The following is a 20,532-nucleotide window of genomic DNA, read 5'->3' as shown; positions in this document are numbered from 1 at the left end:
GCATTCCCATCAACAGTGTAAGAGGGTTCCCCTTTCTCCACATCCTCGCCAACATCTGTCATTTCCTGACTTGTTCATTTTAGGCATTCTGGCTGGTGTGAGGTGGTGTCTCATTGTGATTTTCATTTGTATATTTCCCTGATGCTGAGTGATGTTGAGCACTTTTTCATGTTGGCCATTTGTATGTCTGTGGAGAAATGTCTGTTCATGTCTTCTGCCCATTTCTTGATTGGATTATTTGTTCATTGGGTGTTGAATTTGTTAAGTTCTTTAAATATTTTGGATACTAGACCTTTATTTGATAAGACATCTGCAAATGTCTTCTCCCATTCTGTTGGTTGTCTTTTGGTTTTATGAACTCTTTCTGCTGTTGTGCAAAAGCTTTTTATCTTGATGAAGTCCCAGTAGTTCATTTTTGCCTTTGTTTCCCTTGCCTTTGGAGATATGTCTAGCAAGAATTTGCTGCAGCCCAGGTCACAGAGGTTGCTATCTGTCTTCACCTCTAGGATGTTGATGGATTCCTGTCTCATATTTAGGTTTTTCCTCTATTTTGAGTCTATTTTTGTGTAAGGTATAAGGAAATGGTCCAGTTTCATTCTTCTGCATGTGGCTGTCCAATTTTCTGAACACCATTTGTGGAAGAGACCATCTTTTTTCCATGGGATATTCTTTCCTGCTTTGTCAAACATTAGTTGACCATTGAGTTGAGGGTCCATTTCTGGGTTCTGAATTCCGTTACATTGATCTTTGCATTTCTTTTTGTGCCAGTACCACACTGTCTTGATGATTACAACCTTGTAATAGAGCTTTAAGTCTGGAATTTTGACACCATCCACTTTGGTTTTCTTTTTCAACTTTTCTTTGTCCAGTGTCTTTTCTGGTTCCTTCCAAATTTTAGGATTATTTGTTCCAGCTCTGATGGTATTTTGATAGGAATTGCATTGAATGTGTAGATGGCTGTGGGTAGCACAGACATTTTTTTTTTTTTAATTTCTTTTCAGCGTAACAGTATTCATTGTTTTTGCACCACACCCAGTGCTCCATGCAATATGTGCCCTCCTTAATACCCACCACCTGGCTCCCCCAACCTTCCACCCCCCACCCCTTCAAAACCCTCAGGTTGTTTTTCAGAGTGCATAGTCTCTCATGGTTCACCTCCCCTTCCAATTTCCCTCAACTCCCTTCTCCTCTCCATCTCCCCATGTCCTCCATGTTATTTGTTATGCTCCACAAATAAGTGAAACCATATGATAATTGACTCTCTCTGCTTGACTTATTTCACTCAGCATAATCTCTTCCAGTCCCGTCCATGTTGCTACAAAAGTTGGGTATTCATCCTTTCTGATGGAGGCATAATACTCCATAGTGTATATGGACCACACCTTCCTTATCCATTCGTCTGTTGAAGGGCATCTTGGTTCTTTCCACAGTTTGGCAACCGTGGCCATTGCTGCTATAAACATTGGGGTACAGATGGCCCTTCTTTTCACTTCATCTGTATCTTTGGGGTAAATACCCAGTAGTGCAATTGCAGGGTCATAGGGAAGCTCTATTTTTAATTTCTTGAGGAATCTGCACACTGTTCTCCAAAGTGGCTGCACCAACTTGCATTCCCACCAACAGTGTAAGAGGGTTCCCCTTTCTCTACATCCTCTCCAACACACGTTGTTTCCTGTCTTGCTAATTTTGGCCATTCTAACTGGTGTAAGGTGGTATCTCAATGTGGTTTTAATTTGAACCTCCCTAATGGCTAGCAATGATGAACATTTTTTCATGTATCTGATAGCCATTTGTATGTCTTCATTGGAGAAGTGTCTGTTCCTATCTTCTGCCCATTTTTTGATATGATTATCTGTTTTGTGTGTGTTGAGTTTGAGGAGTTCTTTATAGATCCTGGATATCAACCTTTTGTCTGTACTGTCATTTGCAAATATCTTCTTCCATTCCACGGATTGCCTCTTCGTTTTGTTGACTGTTTCCTTTGCTGTGCAGAAGCTTTTGATCTTGATGAAGTCCCAAAAGTTCATTTTCGCTTTTGTTTCCTTTGCCTTTGGAGACATATCTTGAAAGAAGTTGCTGTGGTTGATACCGAAGAGGTTACTGCCTATGTTCTCCTCTAGGATTCTGATGGATTCCTGTCTCACATTGAGGTCTTTTATCCATTTCGAGTTTATCTTTGTGTATGGTGTAAGAGAATGGTCGAGTTTCATTTTTCTACATATAGCTGTCCAATTTTCCCAGCACCATTTATTGAAGAGACTGTCTTTTTCCCACTGTATATTTTTTCCTGCTTTGTCGAAGATTTGACCATAGAGTTGAGGGTCCATATCTGGGCTCTCTACTCTGTTCCACTGGTCCATGTGTCTGTTTTTATGCCAGTACCATGCTGTCTTGGTGATCATAGCTTTGTAGTAAAGCTTGAAATCAGGTAACGTGATGCCGCCAGTTTTATTTTTGTTTTTCAACATTTCCTTAGCGATTTGGGGTCTCTTCTGATTCCATACAAATTTTAGGATTATTTGCTCCAGCTCTTTGAAAAATACCAGTGGAATTTTGATCGGAATGGCATTAAAAGTATAGATTGCTCTAGGCAGTATAGACATTTTAACAATGTTTGTTCTTCCGATCCAAGAGCATGGAATGGTCTTCCATCTTTTTGTGTCTTCTTCAATTTCTTTCATGAGTGTTCTATAGTTCCTCAAGTACAGATCCTTTACCTCTTTGGTTAGGTTTATTCCCAGGTATCTTATGGTTCTTGGTGCTATAATAAATGGAATCGATTCTCCAATTTCCCTTTCTGTATTTTCATTGTTAGTGTATAAGAAAGCCACTGATTCCTGTACATTGACTTTGTGTCCTGCCACGTTACTGAATTGCTGTATGAGTTCTAGTAGTTTGGGGGTGGAGTCTTTCGGGTTTTCTATATAAAGAATCATGTCATCTGCGAAGAGAGAGAGTTTGACTTCTTCATTGCCAATTTGGATACCTTTTATTTCTCTTTGTTGTCTGATTGCTGTTGCTAGGACTTCTAATACTATGTCGAACAAGAGTGGTGAGAGTGGGCATCCTTGTTGTGTTCCTGATCTCAACGGGAAGGCTGTGAGCTTTTTCCCATTGAGGAGGATATTTGCTATGGGTCTTTCATAGATAGATTTTATGAAGTTCAGGAGTGTTCCCTCTATCCCTATACTTTGAAGCATTTTAATCAGGAACGGATGCTGGATTTTGTCAAATGCTTTTTCTGCATCAATTGAGAGGACCATGTGGTTCTTCTCTCTTCTCTTATTGACTTGTTCTATCACATTGATTGATTTGTGAATGTTGAACCATCCTTGTAACCCAGGGATGAATCCCACCTGGTCATGGTGGATAATCTTTTTAATGTAGCACAGACATTTTAACAATATTTGTTCTTCAATTCATGAGGATGGAACATTTTTCCATTTCTTTGTGTCTTCCTCAATTTCTTTCATGAGCATCCTGTAGTTTTCTGAGTATAGATCCTTTGCCTCTTTGGTTAGACTTATTCCTAGGTATCTTACGGTTTGGGGAGCAGTTGTAAATGGGATCAAGTCCTTAATTTTTCTTTCTTCTGTCTCATTGTTAGTATAGAGAAATGCAGCTGGTTTCTGTGCATTGATTTTATATCCTGTCACTTTGCTGAATTCTTGTATGAGTTTTAATAATTTTGGGGTAGAGTCTTTTGGGTTTTCCACATAGAGTATCATGTCATCTGGGGAGAATGAGGGTTTGACTTCTCCTTTCCAATTCAAATGCCTTTTATTTATTTTTGTTGTCTGATTGCTGAGGCTAGTAATTCCAGTACTATGTTGAACAATAGTGGTGATAGTGGACTTCCCTGCCTTGTTCCTGACCTAAGGGGAAAAGCTCTCAGTTTTCCCCATTGAGAATGATACTCACGGTGGGCTTTTGTATAGGGCTTTTATGATATTGAGGTATGTTTCCTCTGTCCCTACACTGTGAAGAGTTTTAATTAAAAAAGGATGCTGTACTTTGTCAGATGCTTTTTCTGTATCTATTTAAAAAAATCATACGGTTTTTGTCTTTTATTAACGTAGTGTTATCACATTGATTGATTTGTGGATGTTGAACCACCCTTGCAGCCCAGGAATAAATCCCACTTGGTCATGGTGAATAATCCTTTTAATTCACTGTTGAATCCTCCCATGGTGTCTTGGTGAGAATTTTTACATCCATGTTCATCAGAGATATTGGTCTGTAACTCTCCCATTTGGTGGAGTCTTTGGCTTTGGGATCAAGGCAGTGCTGCCCTTGTAGAATGAGTTTGGAAGTTTTCCTTCCATTTCTATTTTTTGAAACAGTTTCAGAAAAATAAGTATTAATTCTTCTTGAAATGGTTGGTAGAATTCCCCTGGGAAGCCATCTGGCCCTGAATTCTTGGGTGTTTTTTTTTTTTAAGAGATTTTGATTGCTGCTTCAATTTCCTTGCTGGTTATGTATCTGTTCAGATTTTCTTTTTCTTCCTGTTTCAGTATTGGTAGTTTGTACATCTCTAGGAATGCATCCGTTTCTTCCAGATTGCCAATTTGTTGGCATATAACTACTCATAATATGTTCTTAAAATTGTTTGTATTTCTTCAATGTTGGTTGTGATCTCTCCTCTTGCATTCATGATTTTCTTTATTTGGGTCCCTTCTCTTTTCTTTGTGATAAGTCTGGCCAGGGGTTTATCAGTGTTATTAAGTCTTTCAAAGAAACAACTTCTAGTTTCATTGATCTTTTTTTACTGTTCTTTTGGTTTCTATTTCATTGATTTCTGCTGTAAGCTTTATTATTCCTCTTCTCCTGCTGGGTTTAGACTTACTTGCTGTTCTTTCTCCAGTCCTTTAGGTGTGAGGTTTTGTTGTGTATTTGAGACCTTTCTTGAGTAAGGCTTGCCGTGCTATATATTTCCCTCTTAGGACCGCCTTTGCTGTGTCCCAAAAGTTTTGAACAGTTATGTTTTCATTTTCATTTGTTTCCATGCATTTTTTAAATTCTTCTTTAATTTCCTGGTTGACCCATTCATTCTTCAGTAGGATGCTCTTTAGCCTCCCTGTATTTGAGTTCTTTCCAACTTTCCTCTTGTGATGGAGTTCAAGTTTCAAAGCATTGTTGTTTGAAAATATGCAGGGAATGATCCCAGTCTTTTAGTACCAGTTGAGACCTGATTTGTGACCCAGTACATGATCTGTTCTGGTGAATGTTCCATGTGCACCTGAGAAGAATGTATATTCTTTTGCTTTGAGATGGAATGTTCTGAATATATCTGTGAAGTCCATCTAGTCCAGTGTGTCATTCAGACCCCTTGTTTCCTTGTTGATCTTCTGCTTAGACAATCTGTCAGTTGCAGTAAAATGGGCTGTTGATGTTCCCTACTATTATTGTATTATTATCAATGTGTTTCCTTAATTTTATCAATTGGTTTATTTAATTGGCTGCTCACGTGGTAGGGGCATAAATATTTACAATTGTTAGATCTTCTTGTTGGATAGACCCTTTAGTTATGATATAGTGTCCCTCCTCATCTCTCATTACCATCTCTGGTTTAAAATCTAATTTGTCTTTTATAAGGATTGCCACCCAGCTTTCTTTTGATGTCCATTAGCATGATAACTGGTTTTCTATCCCCTGAGTTTAAATCTGGAGATGTCTTTGGGCCTAAAATGAGTCTCTTGCAGACAGCATATCAGTGGTCTTGCTTTTTTTCCAAACTGATACTCCATATCTTTTGATTGGGGCATTTAACCCATTTACCATTCAGAGTAACTATTGAAAAATACGAATTTAGTGCCATTGTATTATCTGTAAAGTCACTATTTCTTTATACTGTCTCTGTTCCTTTCTGGTCTGTGTTTTTTTGGGCTCTCTCTTCACTTACAGAATCCCTTTCAATATTTCTTGCAGGGGTGGTTTAGTGACCATGAATTCTTTTAGTTTCTGTTTGTCCTGGAAGTTTTTTATATCTCTATTTTGAATGACATCCTAGCCAGATAAAGTATTCTTGGTTGCATATTTTTCCTCATTTTGCACCCTGAATATATCATGCCAGTCTTTTCTGGCCTGCCAGGTCTCTGTGGTTCAGTCTAATGTTTCTACCCTCAGGATTTTCTCCTTGTCTCTGAAATTTGCAGGTTTCACTTTTATATGTGGGGTTGTTGACCTATTTTTATTCACTTTGAGGGGGGTTCTCTGTGCCTCCTGGACTTGAATGCCTATTTCCCTCCCCAAATTAGGGAAGTTCTCTGGTATAATTTGCTCCCATATACTTACTGCCCCTCTCTTTCCTCTTCAGTTATAATACCGTTTCTCTTTATGGTATCACTTATCTCTCAAATTCTCCCCTTGTGATCCAGTAATTGTTAGTCTCCCTTTTTTCAAATTTTTTATTCTCCATCATTTTGTCTTCTGTATCACTAATTCTTTCTTCTGCCTCATTTCTCCTAGAAGTTAAAGCCTCCATTTTTTATTGCATCTCATTAATAGCATTTTTTATTTTGACTCGATTAGATTATAATTCTTTTATTTCTCCAGAAAGAGATTCTCTAGTGTCTTCTATGCTTTTTTCAAGCCCTGCTAACATCTTTATAATCATTATTCTGAACTCTAGTTCTGACATCTTACTTATATCCATACTGATTAGGTCCCTGGCAGTCAGTACTGCCTCTTGTTCTCTTTTTTGAGGTGAGTTTTTGTGTCTTGTCATTCTGTCCAGAGAAGAATAGCTGAATGAGAGAACAGAATACTAAAATGGCAACAACGCCAGAGAAATATAGACTAGACAAATCAGAAGAGACCCCAAATGGAAAAAAGACAAAAATTAAAATAAAAAAAAAGCACATAATCAGACATTTGAACAGAACTGAGCAATACACTAGATCCTGTGTATATTTTAGTCTGAGAAAACTAGGTCCCAAAATTGTAAGGAAAGAAAAACTTACATATGTACAAAAGTAAAATTAAGGGGCGCCTGGGTGGCTCAGTGGGTTAAAAGCCTCTGCGTTCAGCTCAGGTCATGATCTCAGGGTCCTGGGATCGAGCCCCGCATTGTGCTCTCTGCTCAGCAGGGAGCCTGCTTCCTCCTCTCTCTCTGCCTGCCTCTCTGCCTACTTGTGATCTGTCAAATAAATAAATAAAATCTTTTAAAAAAATAATAATAAAATTAAATTAAATACAATTAAAGGATAGAATGTAACTGTAAAAATGAATGTTAAAAGAAAAAAAACAGAGAAAACAAGAAAGATTTTAAACAGACAGGTGAACAGAACAGTGCTGAGTGTATTTTGGTTGGTTTGTTAGAAAAAATTACATCTCAAAATTGTAAAGAAAGAAAAACATATATATATATACACACACACACACACATATATATATACACAAAAATAGAATTAAATACATTGAAAAGATAGAATGTGATTAGAAAGATAATTTTTAAAAAGACTTTAGCAAAAAAAAAGTAAAGTTAAAATAATATGATCAGACAGGTAAAGAGAACAGGCTCATACACTAGATTCTGGGTGTATTCTGGTCTGTTTGTTAGAAGAAACTGCATCCCAAAATTATAAAGAAAGAAAAACTTATATATATACAAAAATTAAAAGGATAGAATTTAACTGTTAAAATGAAAATTTAAAAAGTTGCTAAAATAAGAAATTGGTTGAAAAAGGAAAGAGACAAAAAAATTAAAATTGAAAGACTAAGGAATCATGAGGGAAAAAAACCACGAATTCTATATACTGTTTTCCCCTAGTGCTGTAGTTTTGCTTTTGTGTATGATGGTGGGTGAACTTGGGCTCAGCTGGATGGATGTTCTTGCTGATCTTCTAGGGGAGGGGCCTGTTGCATTCTCAAGTGTCTTTGTCTCAAGTGTCTTTGCCCCAGGTGGAATTGCGCTGCCTCTGCCAGGAGGCAGGTAAGTAAGTGGCTCCAGATTATTCTCTGTGGCTTTTGTTCCCTGAAGGTTTTCCATGCCCTTTAGAGGATGATGGTGAAAATGGTGGCTTCCCGATCTCCAGCCCTTGCATGGAGAGCTGGGGCCCCACTCCTCAATGTGCCCTCAGGGAAAAGCAGTCAGTCACTTCCATGTCTGACCGCTATCTGTGCTCACCCAGCCTGTGACCAAGCATTTCTATCTCGGGCCCACAACCCCGTTTCAAGGATCCAACCCCTACAGAATTGTGTGGTGTGCACCTGTGCCATTCTCCCCAGGGGAGAAAGTGAGGTCTTGCTGCGGTTCTGCTGCTCACTGGGCCCCTGCTTGGAGAACAGTCGCCCCACGGTGCCTGGGTTGGCAGTATATGGCAGCCCCAAGCTGAGAGCCCACTCTTGAGCTCACTGATTGCAGCCACATTCTCTGCTCTAATGCCTGGGAACTCTGCTGGCTCAGGCACCCCTGGTTGTCTTGTGACCCCGAGGATCCTGAGACACGCTGCCCCACCCAGGATTCTGCCCTGCTTCACCATCTGGCACCTTTCAGGCAGGGACATCTCTCACCAGGGCAGACTTCTAAAAGTTCTGAGATTTGTGCTCTGTTGCTCTATCACTTTCGGGTGCTGGCTTTTGGAGGCTCCCTTCCCCCTCAATTTATCTTATAATATATGGCCTTAGATTCACTTCTTCACACCTCCTACCTTGCAGAAAGTGGTCACTTTTCTATTCGTAGAGTTGCAGTTATTTTTTTCATAGATCTCCAGTTGAGTTCACAGGTGTTCAAAATGATTTGATAGCTATCTAGCCGAATTCCTGAGACCAGACGAAGCTGAGGTCTCCTACTCCTCCACCACCTTGACTCTCCTCACTAATTAATTTTTTCTTTTTTAACTTCTTGCCAGATACCTAAATGTAAATAACTATAGTTTATTTGTCAGTTCTTTCAATTTAAAATAAAAATGGCGTTCCATTTTGGGTTGAGCTTACACCTCACAGTCTCCCATGAGAAACTGTCATACTGAGGTATACAACATGAATTTTTATGCATTCTTCCCATTTTCAAACTCTTGAAGAGACAACATGTATTCCAAGAGTTGATTTTAATATAGTTAATATTTTTACTGATTCATCAAGAACATTTAAAAATAAAACTGGCTTTTTTTTTTTTAAACTGTGAGTGTGTGGTTGTATGGAATGCAGTGACTACTAGTAATGGTTTGATACCAGTGTCTTAAGTTTGCTAAGGTGCCAAAACTTTTACCAGTCATTCCTTTTGATGAGTCAGGGCAAGTGTAGCGAGAAAGGCAAATGGCATCTCAGTATTATTATAAAATGGTTTTGACTTTGTAGATCCCCTATTCCTGGAGCACTCTTTGAGAACCTCAGCAGTAGAAAACTTATGAATTCTAGGCTAACTTTAAAACATTTATAGGTTGATGATTTTAGTGATTATTCCTCGGTTATGTGTGAGATTATAATGGATTGCAAATAATTGTACTTGAATTATAATATATGAGCAAGCTTTCTGTCTTATAGTTTTGCAAGTTGGTAAATCTAAATGTAGTAGTGTAAAAATTGTATTTCTTCTCTGGTTAGATGAGTTAGTTTACAGATTTTATCTATTAAAAAATGTTTTGCCTATGTTAATTATTAAGTGAGCTTCACTCAAGTGTGTTTGTACATTTGTGTGACTGTTGTGTTTTTGTCACTTTTCTCCCCCTTGTTCATTTGAAGAACCCCCAACATGTTCTCCTCAGCAGTTTACTTGTTTCACGGGAGAAATTGACTGTATCCCTGTGGCATGGCGCTGTGATGGGTTTACTGAATGTGAAGACCATAGTGATGAGCTCAACTGTCCTGTATGCTCAGAATCCCAGTTCCAGTGTGCTAGTGGGCAGTGTATTGATGGTGCCCTCCGATGCAATGGAGATGCAAACTGCCAGGATAAATCAGATGAGAAGAACTGTGAAGGTATCCAAAATTCCTGGGGCCTGGTTGTGTCGTCTTTTTTTCCATTAATGTTCAATTGTTTGAAATTTAGAGTATTGTTTTGGCTTAGTAGATTTGGGGTTTTTTCAAGTACATTTGACTTTATGATGTTTAACCTAGTAGCATGTTCCAAATTGTTGTTTTACTCCACTTAAACATAGGTTTAAGTGTATGGGGTCTATACACCTTAATAAGCTTTGCAGATTGAGAGATGAGGCCCAAAAGTTAGACCTTCAGTATGTAAAAATAGTCCTTGTTTCCACTGAACTCTGAATTAGTAGCTTTGTTTATTATAATATAAAATAGTTTCATATTTTCCTCTTTACACCACTAACCTTTAACATGGTAAAAACAAATTCTCTAGAATTGTTTAGTGTCTAGAAATGCACATAGAGGGCACCTGGGTGGCTCAGTAGGTTAAGCTCTGCCTTCTGCTCAGGTCATGATCCCAGGGTCCTTTGGATCCAGCCCCATGTCGGGCTCCGTGCTTAGCAGGAAGTCTCCTTCTCCCGCTGCCCCTCCCCACTGCTCATGTGCACTTTCTCCTCTCAGATAAATCAACCTTAAAAAAATGCACATAGATAGAATTCTTTAATTCTTATCAGAATTATTAGTGAAAGAGGAATTTCATATAAAGAACAAAATAGGAAATTTCCTGCTGGATTTCTTTTTTTCCACTCTTTTCTCTCTACCAATGGAAATCCCCAGAGAATAATTTTTAAGTTATATTTTAAAGTGTAATTTGTTTTTCATTTACACCCAGAAAGTACTTTTTGACTTTACATGCTAGTAAAAATAAAACTATTTACATTTTTTCCCCAGTGCTTTGTTTAATTGATCAGTTCCGCTGTTCCAACGGTCAGTGCATTGGAAAACATAAGAAATGTGATCATAATGTGGATTGCAGTGACAAGTCAGATGAATTGGATTGTTGTAAGTAGGACTAAAACCTTATATATTGCTCTTATGAGAGAATTTTTAAAATACTTTTTCTTTTCTTCATAGGTGGGTTGCTCTTATAATTAGTATTTCTTTATTAAGAAACAAGCATTAGGGGTGCCTGGGTGGCTCAGTCAGTTAAGCGTCCAGCTCTTGATTTCAGCTAGGTCATGATCTCAGGGTTAGGAGATCAAGCCCTACATTGGGCTTCCTGCTCAGCTGGGAGTCTGTGTGAGATTCTCTCCCTCTCCACCTGCTGTGCTCTCTCTTTCTCCCTAAAATAAATAAATTAAAATCTTAAAAAAAAAAAAAAAGAAGAAGAAGAAAAGAAGCATTAATGTTAAGCTAATTATTTGTACCAGGATTTTTTTGTTTTGCTTTAATAATTCCTTACAGATAGCAGTTTTCTTTGCACAAATATCTTCACAGAAACATTAAGGAAAGCTTCAGAAAGGAATAAGTATTATTTTGCCACAACTAAAGTTAGGAAATTCTCAAACTGTTTAGATATGTAGAAATCAGTGGTGTAAACTTGAGATTCTGAACATTAGCCCATGTTTATCATCTCTCACTTTTTCTTGACATTTTTCTACCAGTTTCTTAATGACTTTAAAATGAAGGCTGAGGATTCTTAGGCCAATATATACCCCTATGCCTAAAGACTCTAGCGTACATAACTGATAGTTTCATCAAGGTTCATAACTATTGACAAATGCCCTGACATAAAATATATCCCAAAGTGATAAACTTAGTTCTGAATAGAATTCAGCATAAGGCAAGTCTACCCTGTCAGACTGATTTAATGGAATTTAGGTAGAATTCATTTAAAAACTCTTTACACATAATGAAAACTTTAAGCTGCTATTTTTACAAAATTCAAATGGGATCCTTGCTAAGACTTTTAGAACCTATTCATTTATTCAGCAGACTTGGACTGAATACCTGCCATGGGTTGAGGGTTCCTGTACCAAGTTTCTCAGAGTCCTCTCTGGTTGAGGTAGTAGTAAGAATAAAGATTTTAAAGCTAAATAGAGATGGATTTGAATTCTAGCTCCACCTCTTACCAGCAAATTATTTGTTGTTATCTTTAAAATGAAGATAATTGTGAGAAAATTAAATGATTCAGAGTATATAAGATCTGTGGCCCAGCTCACAGTAGACACTCGATGAGGGAATGTAATAAGTGATACTAAGTGTACTGTAATAGAGATCTGTATAAGTAGTAGCATCAAAAAAGAGAGTGGTCCCTTCAACCTCAGCTGTAGCAACTTCTTCGTAGAAGCATCGCCAAAGGCAAGGGAAGCAAGGACAAAGATCAAGATCAAAAGCTTTTGCACAGCAAAGGAAACAGTCAACAAAACCAAAAGACAACTGACAGAATGGGAGAAGATATTTGCAAACAACATATCAGATAAAGGGCTAGTATCCAAAATCTATAAAGGACTTATCAAACTCAATACCCAAAGAACAAATAATCCAGTCAAGAAATGGGCAGAAGACATGAACAGACATTTCTTTTTTTTTTTTTTTTTGAAGATTTTATTTATTTGTCAGAGAGAGAGAGTACACACAAGCAGGCAGAGAGGCAGGCAGAGAGAGAGGAGGAAGCAGGCTCCCTGCCGAGCAAGGAGCCCGATGCGGGACTTGATCCCAGGACTCCAGGATCATGGCCTGAGCCAAAGGCAGCAGCTTAACCAACTGAGCCACGCAGGCGTCCCGGAACAGACATTTCTGCAAGGACATCCAGATGGCCAACAGACACATGAAAAAGTGCTCCATATCACTCGGCATCAGGGAAATACAAATCAAAATCACAATGAGATACCACCTCACACCAGTCAGAATGGCTAAAATTAACAAGTCAGGAAATGACAGGTGTTGGCGAGGATGCAGAGAAAGGGGAGCCCTCCTACACTGTTGGTGGGAATGCAAGCTGGTGCAACCACTCTGGAAAACAGCATGGAGGTTCCTCAAAAAGTTGAAAATAGAGCTACCCTACGACCTGGCAATTGCACTACTGGGTATTTACCCTAAAGATACAAATGTAGTGATCCGAAGGGGCCCGTGCACCCGAATGTTTATAGCAGCAATGTCCACAATAGCCAAACTATGGAAAGAACCTAGATGTCCATCAACAGATGAATGGATAAAGAAGATGTTATATATATATATATATATATATATATATATATATATACACACACACATACATACATACATACATACACACACACATATACACAATGGAATATATGCAGCCATCAAAAGAAATGAAATCTTGCCATTTGCGATGATGTGGATGAACTAGAGGGTATTATGCTGAGTGAAATAAGTCAGTCAGAGAAAGACAATTATCATATGATCTCCCTGATATAAGGAAGTTGAGAGGCAAAGTTGGGGGCTTGGGGAGTAGGGAAGGAAAAAATGAAACAAGATGGGATCAGGAGGGAGACAAACCATAAGAGACTCTTAATCTCACAAAACAAACGGAGGGTTGCTGGGGGAAGGGGGGTAAGAGAGGGTGGTTGGGTTATGGACATTGGAGAAGGTATGTGCTATGGTGAGTGCTGGGAAGTGTGTAAGCCTGATGATTCACAGGTCTGTACCCCTGGGGCTAATAATACATTATGTGTTAATTTAAAAAAATTTTTAAAAAGAGGGTGGTCCAATCTTTAGGAATGAAGATGGGGTTCATCAAGGCAAGACATATCTTAGAAAACTGGTACTTAAGTTGGGTCTTGATCAGTGATAGCATTAATTAAACAGATAAATGGAGAGATTGTATTCCAAGCAGAGGAATATGCTATCCAAAAACAGTGAAACAGGCACCTTTGGGAAACTACATGTAACTGGGATTGCCAGAACACAAGCAATGTCTTGAGGAGGGATATCAGCAAGAGAACATGTAAAGGTGAGATCAGAGAAGACTTTACTTTTCTTTGAAAGAGCCTAGACAGCATCCAGAGTAACAGAGAGCCATTGAGAAGCTTAAGTAAAGCATTGGCATGGCTATGTAATTGTGAAAGCTGTAAATTTAGATGGATTTTAAGTATAAGATTATAGGCAGGGAAATGTTAGGTTGATTGCTTTCACACTTTTTGATCACATCAAGAGGAATACAAAGATGTGTGTTCACATAAAGAAACAAAAGCGTCATACAACAGTACTTACACATATGATATAGAATGTATTCTGAAGTTTTCTGTTTTATTTTTTTTCGAAGTCTTCTGTTTTAAAATGAAGATTGCAACCCACTAGGTTTTTTTCATCATCTATTGGCTTGCAGCCTCTAATTTAAAATACTTAGGAGGCTCTTATAGTTCAGGCAGAAGATGATTATCTAAATTAAGAGAAGCAGTGGTGGTGGAAAGGAGGGGTTAGATTTTAGAAATAGAATAAAAAAGTTTTTGTAACCATGACAAGTTTAGGTTGACTTACAAGCACCACACTGAGTGACTGGAGTCATTAACGGGAATATATAGCAGAGGCTGAAAACTGAAGAATTATTCCATATCTTGGGCTGCAGATGTAATATTTGTCTGATACAGGTTTTTTATTACTTTTTTAAAATTTAATTTAAATGCCTTTGATTTGCCACAGGTGCCATCATTTATTTATGATCTGCTTTACCCTGGTATCCACAAAACCTGTTGGATATTGGTGAAGATGAATGCAGGGTAGATAGGTTGCATTCAAGTTGTCAATGGGATATCCCATTGAAGCTATTCAGGAAGTTGTTGTCAGTTGTATGAGTCTTTAGCTCAAGAGAGAGATTTGGCCTCTTCAGTTTATTAAAGATAATTGAAGCTGAGGCAGTGGATGAAGTCTCTTAGAGAGTTAAGTAGAGGAAAACAGTGGGACAGAGACAGAACTCTGGCAAACACCTGCACTTAAGAGATGGAAGAGAAGGAAGCCAACAAATGGAAAGAGAAAAAGAATAGTCAGAGATAGTAAAACTAAGAGAGTGGTATTTTGGAAGGATATTGATTACACATTTTTGAGAAGAAAACAAGAGCCATCGGTATTGAATGGTTGGAGAGGTCAGTAAGATGAAGAGTTTAGTGAATATGGCAAATAGGAGAATTTTGACCTTTGTCAGACAAGTTTCACTGTGGCCATGAAGATAGAAGCGTGATTTCAGTGAGTTAAGATGTGAAGGCTAAGAATTGGAGATAGTGAGTATAAACTATCCTTTCTTGCATCTTGGCATTAGAAGGCAATGCCAAGGCACTGGAAAGGGATAAGAAAGTTAGATGGCTGCTCACAAGTAGTAGGGGGAATCTGTATCCCAGAGTCCACAGAGAATATATCTAATTGCCAGCTCCTGCATATTCTGTAACTTAGTGATAGCATTTTCTCTCATTTAATCTAGTGGAGGGCAAATTTAGCTGTGTGGGTGGGAGATTTAAGGTAAGATGAAGCAGAAGAAAGGTTTTTAAGGAATTTGCAAATGTAAGGCCCCTGAATGGTCAGCCGGTTAAGCATCCAACTCTTGATTTTGGCTCAGGTTATGAGCGGGTCATGGAATTGAGCCTCTTGTAGGAATCTGTGCTAAGCGAGGAGTCTGCCTTGGATTTTCTCCCACTCCCTCCCCCTCTGTCCCTCTTCTCTGCTCACACTCTTGCTCGCTCGCTGTCTCAAAAAAAAAAAAAATACACACACACACACACACACACACAAAAGAAAGAGCTGCAGTGTGAGATATGGTCTGACTATTCAGAATGGAATGATCTTCCTTCCAAATAGAGGAGTAATGCTCTAAACTTGAGCCCTTTTACTATTTACCCTTTCCTGTGATACTGATGCCCCTTGCTTCTAAAGCCTCACATAGCTCATGGATCTGGTAAAGGTGAATGCCATGGGCAGGGTCTTCCTCTCATGCTCTCAAGTTCTGGCCTTTGTAAGTACTCAAGTCTTGGAGACCTCAGGCAATAGATTCACCCTGAAGACACCAGCATATTGGGCCCAAGAGCTAATGCTCTCTTTAGCTTCTAATCTCCCTTCACCAGCCTGGATGTCACTTTTCAAACCTAAAATCATGCTCAGAGCTGCTTTTGGCTTCTTCATTGTGCCAGGTAAAACATTTGATGACTTTCCTAGGTCCATATCTTTTGGGCCTAAAATTTTCTCTGAAATTCAAAATAACCATGTTATTTTATGACATACAAAATGAAGTAGAAAATTTTATCTGTGTATTTAGAACTTAATGACGTTTAAATCTATGGTTCACTTCTTTTTTTTCATCAGTTTATAGATATACTTTTCAATGTATTGTTTTATTTCTGTCTTCACTTAAAAATAGTTCATTTTGATTTCTAGTGATACTTAACCTGTATACCCAATGGGACATGGTGAGTAAGTATTCATAGCAACAAAGAAAATGGTTGTGCGTTGTCTTCACTAACTCACATTCTACTCAAAAGCCCTCTTTTTAATAACTATCTTGAGTCTACAGTTGTTTCTCCTTTATATAACTGTACTGCATTCTCATTTTAGATCCAACTGAGGAACCAGCTCCACAGGCCACCAACACCGTTGGTTCAGTTATTGGAGTAATTGTCACCATTTTTGTGTCTGGAACTATATACTTTATCTGCCAGAGAATGTTGTGTCCGCGTATGAAGGGAGATGGGGAAACCATGACTAATGACTATGTAGTTCATGGACCAGCTTCTGTGCCCCTTGGTTATGTGCCACATCCAAGTTCTTTGTCAGGATCTCTTCCAGGTAAGTTAAGACTGATCCACTGAGAATCAAGTCCTGGATCCTGGCAGGATTGCCAACTTTCCATTATGAAACAGGATATTACCTAGAGTCTATTTCAAACTAGACTACTTTGGGTTTAAAAAATTGTCAGAACAAATGTTCTCTTTTTCTTTTAACACTCTTTTTATAAAAGGTTATGAAGCACATATATAATAATGCACATTTATACATACCAACTGCATTTATTGCACATACAAATACACTGCATTTTTGGATGTCCTCTCCTGAAAGTAAATCGCTAGACATTTGGTGGAGAGTCATAAGCCACAGGTCCTTTAGGCACATTACCAGGGGACCTCAGTACTACAGAGCCCAGCAACTTAAGGTGGGGGAAAAAAAAGATTAAGATTCCTTTTCAGCAGAGATTTGGAAATAGCTGAGTGATAATAAGGAGGGATATATTAGGGTATGCCTAAATAATAGCCAAGTAGCCAGAAATTCAATGTCCTTGGGTAGATCATATTGCCCTAGGGAAGTATGGCTTTCTTTTCAGTGCTTCTGGTGCCCATAGTGAAAAGAAGTCTTTTTTTAAATGAATATGGAGAAGGAGGTGTCAGGCAAAAGCTCTTAGAAAAAAAAGAACTTTCTCCGGGTATAAATCTAAGAAAACAAATAAGATTTTTGAAACTGTTAATGATAATGATTCCTTGTTGCTATAACTATCTTCAGTTAGTGAAATATGGGAAGTCACTTGGAAAGTAATAGAATTTCTTCTTTAGCATTGGTGGTTGTGATTCCAACAACATTTGCATCCAGAAGATGAAGAAGTAATCTGTACTTTGTATTAATGTCCTTAAAACTGGATTAGTTTCCTCCTGAGTAAATCTGTTGTTTAATCTGTCCTGCTTTCCAGCCTCCACACTCCATAGTCCTTTTCTTCTGCAAATCCTCTAAAGTTGAAAACTTCTTATTTTGAAAAGCTCTGCTTCTGTCCTTGGAGAGAAGGGATGGAGCTATTTACTTGGCCTTGTTCTAGCCCAGCTCTCAGAAGTGTTCACTTCTAGAGAATACTCATTTCCCTTCTCCATTAAGTATTTTCAATTATTATTAGGAAAAGAGAGCATAAATTGTTTTGAAATCAAACCATTTGGCTATTGGTATTTGTAATCCTAGTATTGAATAAAAACATTTTATGGGTGGAAATAATTTTTATAGATCTGATTCATCTTCAGTATTTATCCTTCATTTTAGGAATGTCTCGAGGTAAATCAATGATCAGCTCCCTAAGTATCATGGGGGGCAGCAGTGGACCCCCTTATGACCGAGCTCATGTCACAGGAGCATCATCAAGTAGTTCTTCAAGCACCAAAGGCACTTACTTCCCTGCAGTAAGCAGTCTGTTTTCCTTTGTTTGACTTTGAATGCTAAGTAGATTTAAATGGGGGTACTCAATGGTAATTAAAGTTTGGTACTACTAAAGATGGTAATGTAAAGAGTTTTTTAGTATAGAATTTAGGCATAGAGGGCTTACAGGTAGGATTTACCACCACCATGCAAGCACTCTTAAATCTAAATCTTTAAGTTCACCGTGTAGTAACCAGCATGTTTGAAAGCATTAGGCAGTAATTTCATAGTTTGGGTAAAAGTAGAACTACTGAATAGTATCTCCTGAGAGAGTTAGAATCTACGTTCTGTGACCTCTCTAAAAAGGGAAGCATACCTGGTATTTCTCCCAAGTCAGTAATGTTTCTCTAAACATTTATAATTTAAAAAAATCAGAACCCAGCTGTGCTGAACTTAAACCAGTGACTTACAGATTTCCTTCTTATCACATTGCGCTGTGTAGCCGTGATGAAATGGTGTTCTAGGGAGTAGAGAGCCCCATTCCTAAGCACTATTGGAGGTCAGTTCTTGGGGAAAGAAGGATTGTGCTGATCGTGTAATGGAAAGGAATACAGACAGATGAAGGAAGAGCATGTAGGAAAGTCTAATGATCTTTGTGTGGCATAGACTATTATTATTTTAATAATGTAATTATTTTTCCGTTTAGATTTTGAACCCTCCGCCATCCCCAGCCACAGAGCGATCACATTACACTATGGAATTTGGTTATTCTTCGAATAGTCCTTCCACTCATAGGTCCTACAGGTAATGCGTTATCTTCCTCTAGTATAATCAAGGTATTTATTAAAAGAAAGAAGGATTCTAGTTTTGGGTTTGATGGAGCCCTGCATAAATAGATGATGGTAACTGAGAGAGAATAGGCATTTTGTCTCGGTAGTACTAATGTTGCCCCTACCACACATCCTTTTCTTCCAGACATTATATATATTTTTTAAAGAGAGTCACAAATGCTAGGTTTCAAAGTAATAAAGTAGAGCCCCTAATTTTGGGGGCAAAATTCTAAGGAAAATTTACCCACCAAAATAACTGATCTCAAAATAGATTACTGCTCAAGTTAGGTTTGATCGATAGTCTAATTGACATAAGTCTATTGGCATAAGACTGTCCAAAACCCCAGCCTTAGACTGTCAATCAAACCTAACTTCAGAGAGTCATGAGAGCTGTAAATAGTAGGGAGAGTAAGCACAGATTTCGAGAGAAGTCAAGAGAAACTGAAGTTCAGTCCTTGCTTCACATACTTTATTACAATCGGGAATGAAAAATTTCTCATAAAATTGCTTGGAATAAATCATGACTCACTAAAATGAATGAAGTATATTTGTAAGACAGAAAGGGGGAAATTATGCCTTTCTGCTACTGTGTGTCTGTAGAGCATAGTGAGCAGAAGTACTAGTGTATTATATCCTTACTCTCTTCACTATCTTTCAAAGGCCAGCAGAAAGTCAACAGCGTGATGGTCTCTAAGTGCTGAGTGTTGTGTTTATTGGCATCCCTGAAGTGCCTGTTATCTTCTAGTTAAGGTGTTTCCTAGACTTGTAGTCAAATTATACTGATACAACCTTACAGATGTAGAGAAGCCAAGTGGACACTGTTTATAGCGTCTTATTCAGCACTTGCATTTCATTTTATAGATAAGACTGTTTGAGACAGGCTTGATTCTGAACTGATGTTTTTGTGTTTTATTTTAAGTGTTGCTTTCCTTGCCGCTAGTTTGTTCTCAAAAGCCAAAATAGGAAGCAGAAACCTGTAAACTGAAAAAACAAAATGAAAGACCTAAATTTTTATTTTTAAAAAATTAATTTCTTTGGGGCACCTGGCTGGCTCAGTTGGTAGAGCATCCAATAACTCTTGATCTCAGGGTCATGAGTTCAGGCCCCTGCATTGGGCATGGAGCCTACTTTAAAAATAAATAAATAATTATTTATATCGTATAAAACATAAAATGAACATAATTGCATCAAAAACTTTTCTTATTTGACTATTTCTCATGTCTCAAATTAAGCCCAGTTTCTTTCTTCTGAGTCACACTTTTCATTATTTGAGATTTTTGTCCGGACTGGAATGTAAAAGAATTTTGTTATTTTTATTACCTTACTTCTTAGCTGTTTTATTTTTGTTTTCTTCTCCATGAAAATGGAAGTGTTGGGCCTTTAAATGTTGAGCCAAGAAATTTCACCAGGACTCAATGTATGATTGGACAGAAAGATAAAACCTAAAAAGTACTATGACATCATGTCAATATTGGTAGTGAAAACGCTTGAGAACCTGCTCAGCAGGTCATGTAACTTTTGGTCTTTGGCAGCCATTTCTTTTGAGGCAAACCCTGGGTGATACCAAATGGTGTATATATCTTGGGATAGTATCTTGTGGCAGTCTGTAGCACTGGGCATCTTATGGCTTGTTCCTTCAGTTTTACACATGCTCCTGCCCCTCTCTTGTAGTCACTTTGTTTGATGACAAAGCATTTGAAGAAACCTTGATTGGGATAAATATGAAATAAGATCAGCTTTACGATATTTGGAATATAAGTGGTATATGAGATTA

At 38.1% G+C, this 20,532-nt stretch overlaps 1 protein-coding gene across 2 annotated transcripts in view; it reads left to right on the top strand.

Moving 5' to 3' along the window:
• The window catches only part of LRP6 (LDL receptor related protein 6), a 164,984-nt gene that overhangs the window by 142,318 nt on the left and 2,134 nt on the right, over window positions 1-20,532 (top strand). For both annotated transcript variants that reach the window (XM_080811028.1, XM_080811029.1), the window contains 5 exons: window positions 9,685-9,921; window positions 10,762-10,872; window positions 16,375-16,605; window positions 17,836-17,972; window positions 18,635-18,732. In XM_080811028.1, coding sequence (XP_080667154.1) covers window positions 9,685-9,921; window positions 10,762-10,872; window positions 16,375-16,605; window positions 17,836-17,972; window positions 18,635-18,732 — 814 coding nt within the window. The remainder of the gene's footprint in view (window positions 1-9,684; window positions 9,922-10,761; window positions 10,873-16,374; window positions 16,606-17,835; window positions 17,973-18,634; window positions 18,733-20,532) is intronic.

This window comes from Martes martes (genome assembly GCF_963455335.1).
Source record: "Martes martes genome assembly, chromosome: 8".
Lineage (NCBI taxonomy): Eukaryota > Metazoa > Chordata > Mammalia > Carnivora > Mustelidae > Martes > Martes martes.
The sequence above is the reverse complement of the archived record's forward strand: the minus strand, read 5'-3'. Positions and strand labels throughout refer to the sequence as shown.